This window comes from Pangasianodon hypophthalmus, chromosome 7 (genome assembly GCF_027358585.1).
Source record: "Pangasianodon hypophthalmus isolate fPanHyp1 chromosome 7, fPanHyp1.pri, whole genome shotgun sequence".
Taxonomy (NCBI): Eukaryota; Metazoa; Chordata; class Actinopteri; order Siluriformes; family Pangasiidae; genus Pangasianodon; species Pangasianodon hypophthalmus.
In genome coordinates, this window is record NC_069716.1 from 29906745 (window position 1) to 29919393 (window position 12649).

The 12649-nt window shown below is 39.6% G+C and overlaps 1 protein-coding gene across 1 annotated transcript in view; it reads left to right on the forward strand.

The window, feature by feature from the left end:
• Positions 1 to 2154: 2154 nt before the first annotated feature.
• The window catches only part of anpepb.1 (alanyl (membrane) aminopeptidase b, tandem duplicate 1), a 13419-nt gene continuing 2924 nt past the window's right edge, over positions 2155 to 12649 (forward strand). The window contains exons 1-16 of the mRNA XM_034306098.2: positions 2155 to 2827; positions 3083 to 3225; positions 3602 to 3738; positions 3839 to 3965; positions 4313 to 4467; positions 5387 to 5500; positions 5729 to 5872; positions 6419 to 6484; positions 7335 to 7400; positions 7783 to 7955; positions 8080 to 8156; positions 8663 to 8796; positions 10518 to 10573; positions 10778 to 10925; positions 12057 to 12148; positions 12647 to 12649. The exon at positions 12647 to 12649 is cut by the window's right edge and continues 108 nt beyond it. Coding sequence (XP_034161989.1) covers positions 2205 to 2827; positions 3083 to 3225; positions 3602 to 3738; positions 3839 to 3965; positions 4313 to 4467; positions 5387 to 5500; positions 5729 to 5872; positions 6419 to 6484; positions 7335 to 7400; positions 7783 to 7955; positions 8080 to 8156; positions 8663 to 8796; positions 10518 to 10573; positions 10778 to 10925; positions 12057 to 12148; positions 12647 to 12649 — 2258 coding nt within the window. The 5' untranslated portion in view covers positions 2155 to 2204. The remainder of the gene's footprint in view (positions 2828 to 3082; positions 3226 to 3601; positions 3739 to 3838; positions 3966 to 4312; positions 4468 to 5386; positions 5501 to 5728; positions 5873 to 6418; positions 6485 to 7334; positions 7401 to 7782; positions 7956 to 8079; positions 8157 to 8662; positions 8797 to 10517; positions 10574 to 10777; positions 10926 to 12056; positions 12149 to 12646) is intronic.

The window sequence follows — 12649 nt, forward strand, 5'->3', positions numbered from 1 at the left end:
TTTCTCACCTGAAATTTTTTTTTTATATATGTTGTTGTAAGATTTTTTTTTCAGTTAAGAAAAAGTAAAAAGTATAAAAGATTAGCTGGAACGTTTTTACAGTGTTTTTACTTTGATCCAAGGATAATTGTTTTCTGTGTACTGTAGTGTACTGGCTGAACTGTGATTAATCCTCGGAATAGAAAGTGCTTCAGAAGATGTGTAAGATCTCCAGCACTGTGTAGTCGAAAAGAAACTTAATATGGAGCCATCGTAAACTAAAATTGGAGAGGTGTGATCAGAATTTCTTTAGATTAGATTCATCTGCACTTATTAGCCAGTTTATTAAGTCCATGCCAGTCACTTTGTATTGTACATTTACTCACTGTAGCCCACCTGTTGCTTTGTGCAAAGTATTGGCCCCCCCATACCCATTCCGGGTCGGACATTTACTACTTTAACCAGCGCTTTTTCAATACTGTGATGAAACCTAAATCCTGACTGAAAAAAACAATAATAACGTACACTATATGATGTTTGTGAACACCTGACAATAACACTCACTGTGTTTTTTGAACATCCCATTATAATTCTGCGAAGTCTTTCCACTAGATGTTGGAGCGTGGCTGTGGGGATTTGTGTTCATTCAGCTACAAGAGCATTAGTGAGGTCAGGTGCTGGTGTTGGGATGTCGAGGAGGTCTGGGGTTCAGTCGGTGTTCCAGTTCATCCCAAAGGTGTTCAGTGGGGTTGAGGTCAGGGCTCTGTGCAGGACACTCGAGTTCTTCCACTCCAACCTTCACACACCATGTCTTCAGAATCAGAATCACTTTGTTTTGTAATGCTACAGCATACAAAGACATTCTATACACAAGTGTGCATCCACCTTGTGGTGACAGTTTGGGGAAGAACCACATATGGGTGTGATGGTAAGGTGTCCTCACACTTTTGGCCATATACTGTATGTGATTTCTATACGAGTAACAGCTACAACCTTTTCTAGGATCTTAGAGATAAAGGAGAGGTTTGATATTAGAAGGTGCACTGAGATCAAGTTTTTAAAGCCCACACAGTGTGAATCATCACAGTTTATATTTGCTTTTATTCTAATTTCCACCAAGATACCAGTGTCAAAGACTGCCTCAACTTTATCTTTAAAAATCAAGCTTTCACAATCCTGAGTTGCAAGGTTTGGTACATCAGTGAAAGGTTTACAACTTTAACTCCTTCGCATAAATGGACTATGGCCTGAGGCAGGTAACAGAACCAGACTAGGGCCTAAGACAAGCAACAGATCTGGGCCAGGGACTGAAACAGATAAGAGAACTGGACAAATGGCCTGAAACAGGTACCAGAATTGGACCAGGGCCTGAAACAGGTAACAGATCACCAGATCAGAGCCTGAGGGAGGTAACAGAACTGGACCAAGGCTTGAGAAAAGTACTGAAAAGACTAGGGCATGAGACAATTAACAGAAATGGATTAGGGCCTGAGACAGGTAAGAGAACTGGCCTATGGCCTGAGAAAAGTAACAGAACTAGACCCGGGCCTGAGATAAGTAACAGAACTAGACCCGGGCCTGAGATAAGTAACAGAACTAGACCCGGGCCTGAGATAAGTAACAGAACCAGACCAGGGCCTGAGATGGGTAACAGAACTGGATCAGGGCCTGAGACGGGTAACAGAACCAGACCAGGGTCTGAGACGAGTAACAGAAGTGGATCAGGGACTGAGACAGGAAACAGAACCCGGACCATGGCCTGAGAGATGTAAGAGAATTAGACAAAGACCTGACACAAGTACCAGAACCATGCCAAAGCCAGAGACAGGTAACCGAATCAGATCAGGGCCTGAGGGTGGTAACAGAACTGGCCCTTTTGAAGTATTTAAATGTCAACCTCAAATAAGGTCTGAAATATGTCACATAGAATTATACAATTTCAAGTAAGCCTAAAGCAGAGAGTTTTTTTTTCAGAATTCCAGCGGCCCGCTTTTTCAGCTGACTCCTCAAATTCACGTTAATACTTCATAGTGTAACTCTTCATCCTTGTCCAAACAGCCTGGTGTGACTCTGCCAGATGCCCTCTGAACCTGTGGCATTAGTGGTTACTGTGTGTTAATAGATGATTTATTAAATCTGATGGGAGGAGGAACCTCTGAATAAGAAGGAGTGCAGACATTCACTCCACTTGCTCCCACTGCCAGTTTCCAGCACATCTGTTCATCATGGGTAAAGGGTTCTTTATTAGTAAAACGGTCGGGATCGTCGGGATCGTGTTGGGCGCTGGAGCTGTGGCCACCATCATTGCCCTCTCTGTCGTTTACTCTCAAGAAAAATCCAAAAACAAAGAGTTAGAGATAAAACCCACTGAAGCAACAACAACAACAACAACAACAACAACAACAGGACCAACAACAACAACAATCCAGTCAACCACATCAGCATCCAATGAAGTATGGGATAAATATCGTCTCCCTGATACTCTTATCCCAGAGTCTTACGATGTCACGTTATGGCCACGTCTCAAACCGGACTCCACAGGCCTCTACATCTTCACGGGAAACTCCACCGTGGTGTTCAAGTGTGTGAAGGAGACGGATCTGATCCTGATTCACTCCAACAAGCTGAACCTGACGGCTGACACCACACTGAGCGCGCTCAATGGCTCTCCTGCACCGTCCATCACGTCCATGCAAACCATCAGCAAAACTCAGTATCTCGTTTTCCACCTGAGTGAGAAATTAAAAGCAGGAGAGTGGTACAAACTCCACACCGAGTTCGTAGGGGAACTCGCCGACGATCTGGGAGGATTCTACAGGAGCGAGTACGAAGTAAATGGAGTAAAGCAGTAAGTTTTTTTTTCTTTTGACTTTTTTCAAATGTATAAAGCAAAGTTTGGGAGATGTGGGAAGACTTGCTTCATACCTTTCATCTCACTGTCTTTTTTTAATTTGGAATTAGTGAAAAAGTAGGAAGTTAATGTTTTAAAGTTTTGTGTTGCTGCTGGTTAAGCTTTTCCTTCCACTAGCTTGTAGCTGTTGCAATCACTGTTTGCCGTTTTCTGTATTTTGAGGTAATTATAAATGGTTATATATATTTTTAGCGTGGTGGCCACGACACAGATGCAGCCTACAGATGCCCGGAAAGCGTTCCCTTGTTTTGATGAACCTGCAATGAAAGCTGTTTTTAATATCACTCTGCTGCATGACCCAGAAACCATCGCACTTTCCAATGGCAGGGAAATTGGTACGGCATTTAACGACATTTTATTATTTGTAACTCACTAAATGTGCTTGGTAAAAGTCAGAAATAGTGAGTGTTAATATATATGTATGTATGTATGTGTATACTCTTTGCATTGAAATTGCATATAAATAATGTTAAATGATGTGAGTAAAATGCAGTCAAATTGGTTTCATACTTAAAGTTTGCATAGTTGAAGGTTAAAGTTATGATGAAGGGCAGGATTAACATTAGTACTTTTTATTATTACTGTTTATATAAAATATATATCATTATATATCTTTAGAATTTGTCCAATCTTCCAGCGTGATCAGGATGTATATGATCAGTAGACGTGAAAATAATTGTTCACTTATTCATGTTTTTTCGCCTTTTTCAGAGTCAGTTAAAGTGACTGAAGGTGGTGAGACGCTCAATAAAACACGATTTGAATCTACCGAGAGAATGTCAACATACTTGCTGGCGTTTATTGTCAGTGATTTTAAAGCGATTGAGAAAATGGAAGGCGAAGTTTTGGTAACTGAATTGTTCTGTACATTATTTCGGTTTATTTTACACATTACAGTTGCATTGAGCTGAATCAGCAGGAATTCTGTTCCTCTTTTTTGCTGCACAGATTCGTATTTTTGCCCGTAAGGAGGCCATCGATGCAGGTCACGGACAATACGCACTGAACATCACGGGCAGGATCCTGAAATTCTTTGAAAACTATTATAATGCCTCTTACCCACTTTCCAAATCAGGTGAGAGATTAACACAGACTGCTGATCCGTGAAGAGGCTGCTGTATAATTTTAACACTGAATTCTCTTAAGGACAGATGAGTTTAAGTAACACAGATACATTTATGTTTACTAATTTTATGTTTAGAGTTAAATTAATCCCCAATTTATCTTTGATATTGCTCAAAAGCGTATTAGCAACCCAGTCTTACAACAAGCAAACTCCTGATTAGTAAACAATATTAGATCCTTTACCACTGATATAATATGTCACATGTGATGTTCATTTTTCCACAACCTGTGATTTTATTGTCTATAACAAAAATCCCCAGAATGAAATAAATGATCATGTTGAAATGATTTGTACAGATCAGATAGCTCTGCCGGACTTTAACGCTGGTGCGATGGAGAACTGGGGTTTGATCACGTACAGAGAAACAGCTCTGCTCTACGACAGTGAAGTGTCCTCTAACGGGAATAAAGAGCGAGTCACCACCATCATCGCTCACGAACTCGCACACATGGTACTCACTGCGCTGTCCGAAATGATTCTCTACTTTTGACCACTCCTCCTGTTTACTTTACAATTCATAGCAACAAAATTATAATTAAATTAGCTTAAAATCACTGAACTAGATTTTGTTCCTCGTAATGATGGTCTACAGAAACAGTACAGATGCAAACATCATCCCAAACGTCTTAAAAAAAAGATTCCACATGAACGCCACACTCTTTTAGACAAGATTTGATGTTTCATAATGTGGTGGGATCTGTGAAAGATGGCTTAGCGTCTGACGCAAAGTGTAATTAAAGTGTAATTCTACTCGATTACATTCATCACCACATTTGATAGAAATGTCGATGTTCCCGATAAATTTGTCATATTCTCACTGTCACTTAACTCTCATTAACTGTCCATATAATAAAACATTTAACATCTACAGTGTAGCTCGCTACAGCATTAGCTAGATAACTCTGCAACTGTTCATTGAATTATTCTTTAAACTGTGAATGTATCGCATGTTTGACTTCTCATACTGAAAAAGAAAAATTCATGAGTTTCATTTGAACGCACCATATTTAAAAGAAACAGGTGCTGAGACTGATTAGAGGGCGGGGTCGGGGCGGGGTCAGGGCAGGGTCAGGGCGGGGTCAGGGCGGGGTCAGGGCAGGGTCAGGGCAGAACTGCAGCAGGAGGAAACTGTGGAACTGTGATATATATTTTTCAGGTTTGTTAGATGTAAGTAAGTAAGATGACTACATAATAATTTAAAGTTTTTCATTTTTTTAAAGGAAAATTTATTATAATTTTGTTGGACCCAAAAATAAGAACTTTGGAGCAAACAGACCCTTACCCTAACCCCAAAAAAAAAGAATTTTGGAGCAAAATTTGGCAAATTTTTGAGATTGTTGTTTCTCATTTTCTTTTTCTCGCTCTCTCAGTGGTTTGGGAATCTGGTAACTATCAAATGGTGGAACGATCTCTGGCTGAACGAAGGTTTCGCCTCCTACGTTGAATATCTCGGAGCCGACAATGCTGAACCTGATTGGAATATTGTAAGTCATTCATGATAGTTAATAAATAAATTAATTAATTAAGCTGATTTTTATTTTTTAAATTTCCAAATCAGGACCAGGAGTCTGTATGCAATACCAGGACCTGCTATTATTTTATCAGTGTTCTGATTGGTTGATAATATATAACACACAGAAGAGCACTTCTTGGCACTTCATGACGCGCTCTACTTTACATTTTTAATGACGCCTTCTTTTTCCCCTCATCAGAAAGACCTGATCGTACTGTACGACGTGCACAGAGTTTTCGCCGTGGATGCTCTGGCCTCCTCCCACCCGCTGTCCTCTAGAGAAGATGAAGTCCTGAGACCAGAGCAGATCAGCGAGGTGTTCGACGCCATCTCCTACAGCAAGGTAACGCTCAACACCAACCCTGCCTAATCTAACTCCACCCCTTAATCTAACCCCACCCCCTGCCATAACCCCACCCCTTAATCTAACCCCACCCCCTGTCATAACCCCACCCCTTAATCTAACCCCACCCCTTAATCTAACCCCACCCCCTGTCATAACCCCACCCCTTAACCTAACCCCATCCCTTAACCTAACCCCACCCCCTGTCATAACCCCACCCCTTAACCTAACCCCATCCCTTCATCTAACTCCACCCCTTAATCTAACCCCACCCCCTGTCATAACCCCACCCCTTAATCTAACCCCACCCCCTGTCATAACCCCACCCCTTAATCTAACCCCACCCCCTGTCATAACCCCACCCCTTAATCTAACCCCACCCCTTAATCTAACCCCTTAATCTAACCCCACCCCTTAATCTAACCGATCTTAAAAATTTTTACTTATTTACAATCATGTGACCATGCTTCTATAATATAGTCTATGCATAATGTGATGTGTGTGTGCGCGCGTGTGTGTGTGTGTGTACATGATTTCTGCCTCTAGGGGGCGTCGGTGTTGAGGATGCTCTCGGATTTCCTGACTGAAGCTGTTTTTGTGAAAGGCCTCAGTGTAGGTTCCAGCTTTGCTTCTTTTTTTTCTAATATTTTAGATAAAATTAGGCTTTATAGTAAACACAAGCAAAATAAAATCCTTAAAGGTCGACTTTACAATTATTCTAATTTCTGTTAGCACAGCTTATCTTAGCTAACAGTGATCGTTAACAGGGTGTGTAACATGTTATTAGATGTAACACGTTATACGTTCCACATAATCTACGTCTAATAATAAACACAGCGGATCAGTGTTACTGTACCGGAAGGATAAAACGATCTTTGTTGCACCTTGACTTTTGAATTAAAATTTCGGGTGCTGGTTTGCACTTTTTCTTTAATTTTCAGTTTCTCCTCATAAGCATGAGCATCAAAAGATCAGCTAAACTTTACGGCCATTTTGTCGCGAAAAGCAGCTAAGCTGTTGCTGATGAAGGAAGTGACTGCTAGCTAGCTAGACATAAACAACAAAATTTAGAAATGAATTTACACTTTACGCTTAAGTTTGAGATGTCAGTTATGTTCATTACTGTTTCAGTGATTGACAGCTGGTTATGATGTTCCGCCTCTTTGGGGCCAATCATCATTAGGAGAAGCCGTGTGTTGTCCAATGAGCGTTAATCTTTCACTGTGCTATGCAACTATTTTACCTGCTGGATTAGCATCTATCATACAACAGCTAACGAGTGGATATGTTACATCTTGTCTAATTGCAAAGACACATAGTATAACGAATACAATACAACAAGCTACACACAGCTGCGAACAGTGTTTATGGGCGGAGCCAAATCAGTAGGCGAGGAAGGCAGGAAGTGTTTATGACCAATACAGAATAATTTTTCTTTATTTTTATTTCTTCTTCTTCCCAGAGCTACCTCAATCACTTCAAGTTTGAAAACACGGTGTACACAGACCTTTGGGATCATCTTCAACAGGTGAGATCTTCCACCCTGAAGTACGAATTTTATAACGGTTGCATGCTGTTAGAGTAAAATAATCAACTAAATCAAATAAAAAATATCAGGATGATATTAAAAAATGATAGAGAATGTTATAGAAAATTAATCAATACCTTGTGACCAATCAGAATCCAGAATTCGAGAGCGCTTTGGTGTAAAATGAAATACACTCACAGGAAGAAGGGCTCTTTAAGAGTTCATTAGATCATTAAGGGTTTTTATCTTTCCGATACAGAAGTACTCTGTTTGCAGGTTCTGCACAGAACATGTAAGAGTTTCATCAGAGGAGGAAGCAGGAAGCTTATTTTGGAGTATTTTGTAATTAAGTGTGTGGTGTGTGGGGTTTAATCTCTTTCAGGCTGTAAACGCCACTGGAACAAATCTCCCAGCGAAAATTAGTGACATCATGGACCGCTGGGTTCTTCAGATGGGTTTCCCAGTGGTGACGATTGACACAGCGACAGGAAAGCTAACTCAGAGTCATTTCCTCCTGGATCCCGAGTCTGTCGTGGACCGACCATCTCCATTCAAGTAGGCCAGATTTCAAACAAATCAATATTTCATTTAAAAAACATAACAAATGCACAATTTACCCAGATGTGTGATTTAACCCTGAATTTATAAATGGAATATGCGATTGTTATTTTTCTTTTAGCTATGAGTGGATTGTGCCTATTCAGTGGATGAAAACTGGAGCTCAGCAGAACATCTACTGGATGATGAACAAAAACAGTAAGCAACGGAGCCATATTAAGATAAAAATACGCTGCATAACACCCTGAAAAAAGATTCAGTGCTTCAGTAAATACGACAGAAAAATCTGTGATTTTTAGAATAAATTATTAGAATTACTTTTAGTTTTGTACTAAATGAATTCATGTAAATATGTGGCTAAATCCCAAAGTATATATTTTACTTACTTTACTGGGTTAACTTAACTGTTTAATGTGTAATTTAATGTTTAATAATTAACAGAATAATCCTACTAGATTTTCCAGAATCTGTTCCTTGGCAACCATGCCCCCTTTTTCAAACCATGCCCCCTTTTTAACCACATCCCCTTTTTTTAACCCCACCGATTATGGTGCACTTCTTTTAGAAAATGTGGTTTTCTATAGATTTTCAATGAATTTCTATGGAGTTAAGTTTCATTCACATGCGGAAGAAAAAGATTGATGATTTGATTTGAACGTTTGATGATTTGAATGAGTTGACCGTGCTAAATATCCTCTTTTTAGCTGAAAACAATGAGATGAAAGTTTCTGGTTCTGATTGGCTGGTGGCCAACCTCAACGTGTCGGGATACTACAGAGTGAACTACGACATGGGGAACTGGAACAACCTGCTGAGATTACTCCTGACGTCTCATGAGGTACCAACAACAACAAGTCCTGAACACACTCAACTTCCTCTAGACTGAACACCGACAAACACTGCGGGAATTTCTAGAATGTTCTCGTCTATTATTACCAGTTTAATAGATAACTTTGGTGTTTAGTGGAGTATGCTGATGGAGCATATTAATGTTTGCTGGTAAATGAGGTGTTTCTTTATTGTTTGATGAAAATGGTGTGTGATTGTGAATTTTGGTGTTTGTTGGTGCCTGTGTTGGTGTTTGAATGATACTGTTGTCTTTTCAGAAAGAAGTTTATGGATGCCGCATGTTTTTTAGGTATTTTTGGTGATGTTTGCTGGCATCTGTTGGTGTTGGAGAATGTTGGTGTGTGTGTGTGATGGAGAATGTTGGTGTTTGTTGGTGTTGGAGAATGTTGGTGTGTGTGTGTGATGGAGAATGTTGGTGTGTGTGTGTGTGATGGAGAATGTTGGTGTGTGTGTGTGTGATGGAGAATGTTGGTGTTTGTTGGTGTTGGAGAATGTTGGTGTGTGTGTGTGATGGAGAATGTTGGTGTGTGTGTGTGATGGAGAATGTTGATGTTTTTTGGTGTTGGAGAATGTTGGTGTGTGAGTGTGTGATGGAGAATGTTGGTGTTTGTTGGTGTTGGAGAATGTTGGTGTGTGTGTGTGATGGAGAATGTTGGTGTTTGTTGGTGTTGGAGAATGTTGGTGTGTGTGTGTGATGGAGAATGTTGGTGTTTGTTGGTGTTGGAGAATGTTGGTGTGTGTGTGTGATGGAGAATGTTGGTGTTTGTTGGTGTTGGAGAATGTTGGTGTGTGTGTGTGATGGAGAATGTTGGTGTGTGTGTGTGATGGGGAATGTTGGTGTTTGTTGGTGTTGGAGAATGTTGGTGTGTGTGTGTGATGGAGAATGTTGGTGTGTGTGTGATGGGGAATGTTGGTGTGTGTGTGTGATGGAGAATGTTGGTGTGTGTGTGATGGGGAATGTTGGTGTGTGTGTGTGATGGAGAATGTTGGTGTGTGTGTGTTGGAGAATGTTGGTGTGTGTGTGATGGAGAATGTTGGTGTGTGTGTGTGATGGAGAATGTTGGTGTGTGTGTGTGATGGAGAATGTTGGTGTGTGTGTGTGATGGAGAATGTTGGTGTGTGTGTGATGGAGAATGTTGGTGTGTGTGTGTGATGGAGAATGTTTGTGTGCGTGTGTGATGGGGAATGTTGGTGTTTTTTGGTGTTTTCTGGATATTGTTGTTTTTGGAAGAAAGTTGGTGAACATTTCAGGGATGTTTTGGTATTTACTGGATGTTGGTATTGGTTGGTATTGAAGAATTTTGGTGTTTGATGAGGAATGGTGGTATTTGGTTGGAGAATGTTGGAGCTTTGAATGGTATGTAATGGGATTTGATGATGACTAATGATATTTAGCTGGATAATGTTGGTGTTTTTATTATATAATATTGGTGTTTGATAGTGTGTGATGCAGAACGATGGTGTATGTTGAGGAATAGCAATATTCAGTGGAGTATCTTGGTCGTATTTCTGCTTTTATTGGGGTTTGGTATGAAGTGGTGCTGGTGTTTGAAACATAATGTTGGTGTTTATGGGAGAATGTTACGTCGCCAACTTAACAGGATTATTTTTTGCTCTCTGCTGTTCTTTCTTGGAGCTAAAATGAAAGAAATTTAAAGACTGAAATAACAAACACAGCGAAACTTAATAAATTTTTCCTTTTTCCCCCAGAGCATTGCTGTGATTAACCGAGCCCAGATTATAGATGATGCTTTTAATCTTGCAAGGTGAGTATTGAAATATTATAAACTTAGCTCATGATAATATATCAAGACTACATCATTTAAACACAATTTTAATCCATTAGTGCACTCTTCTATGTGTTATTCATTACCATCCCTACTGCCATCAATCAGCCAATCAGAACACACGCTCCTGCACTGATATTGGTACAGAAGGATGTCATTTGCATATTTAAATGTCATTAACAGGGCGAGAATTATTCAAACCACGCTGGCTCTGAATACTACAGTGTATTTATCAAAGGAGAGAGAATACATGCCCTGGAAATCAGCACTGGACAATCTGGACTATTTCTACCTTATGTTTGATCGTACGGAGATTTACGGCCCCCTGCAGGTCAGTTTACACACACAATAGAAAAAATATGTACTTAATAAAACATAAAGTGTGTATGTGTGTGTGTGTGTGTGTGTGCTGTTATAGTAAAATACGGGGTGAAGTGGTGGTGTGATGAAGTGTCCTTAATCAAAATTACTGTTAGTATCCTGAGGTTGATTATTTTCCTGTAACAGCTCATCTGTAAGTGTTTTATTTCTATAAATTTCCAACAATTACAGTTTTCAGTTTTATTTAAAAATAACACTGTTGAGGAAACAAGTCAGTTCCTGTTGTCGCTTACGTTATAGCAGCTATAAACACTCGTTCCCTCACCAGCCTCTTTATTCTCTCTCCAAGTTAATAAGATAAAAACACAAATCGCAGCTTGTTCCGCATGTTACTGAGAAACCGCAGAGAAGCGTAAACTCCTCTGTCCTGAAGAAAAGTTCCAGCTTTACCTCTGACTGTCACAAAGCGCTGACACTGGAGACTCCTTCCATCAATGTTCAATACATTTCAATTACAGAAAACTTCACTATTCAACATTTTTTAAATCTGTTTATGTGGAGAGTCCGCTGTGAATGAGCTGTTACTATAGAAACGATAACGTATTAGAGCGAGCGCATTAATATAAACCTGTGATTTTCAGCTGATGTTATAGAAAATTAATCAACACCTTCTGACCAATCACAATCCAGAACTCAACAGCGCTGTGGCACAACACGCACTAACAGGCTCCGCCCCCAGCCCATCTGATTCTTAGTGAGCACTTTTCTGGTCACAAGCTTCAGGATCCTGAAAGTTATTTAAGTGTTTTGTCTAAAGAAGTCGAATGGCGAGACGAATAAATGTGATACTTCCATCGTTTACCCATGAGCTCTGAAGTGTGTGGTTGGCCGTTTGATATGTCACTCAAACATCTACTTCCTGTATAAGTGGGCGGATTGTAGCCACACTTTACGAAACTAAACGTATCTGTCAAAAGGTTTGCGAGACTTCTAACTTCTAAGGCAAATCCTTAAAAAATATACACAGAGTCATTTGATGTATAAACGTTGAGATGGGGGTGGAGTTATGGTGAGGGGCGGAGTTTGCTTTCATTGAAATTTTGTGATGTTGAGGTGATCATGTGACGTCTGTGTTCTTCAGGCTTACATAAAGCAACAAGTGGAGCCACTTTTCCTGTACTTTAAAACCATCACTAGGAACTTTACAGAGGTCCCCGCTGGTCACATGGATCAGTAAGTCTCCTGTGAATTTTACCGTAATAGTTTCAGTCATTTGGCTTTTTTTTTAGGTTTATTCAAGTTTTAATTGATGCAAAACTACATTAATTTTAGTCAGTAAAAATATTTTTTGTCTATTTATGAATTTATATATATATTGTATATATTGAATTCTAAATCAAGCACCAAATCTGCAGCTCCATTAGGGGTCCATTTAATAAATAATTGCTTACATATTTGATTGCATAGATAGATAGATAGATAGATAGATAGATGGATAGACTTTATTGATCCCATGAGGGAAATTCTTGTGTAACATTAAATAAATTCATGCTAATGAGTGATTTTTTGAGTGTTTTCAGGTGTTATATTATATTTTGTTATACTGGCGATATATATCACAATTTTTTTTAGTTATTGTTTCATTTCAGGTGTGTGTGTTAGCTGTGTTGTATTGTGTCCTGTTGCTCAGGTGTGTGTGTGTGTGTGTGTGTGTGTGTGTGTGTTTTACAGGTA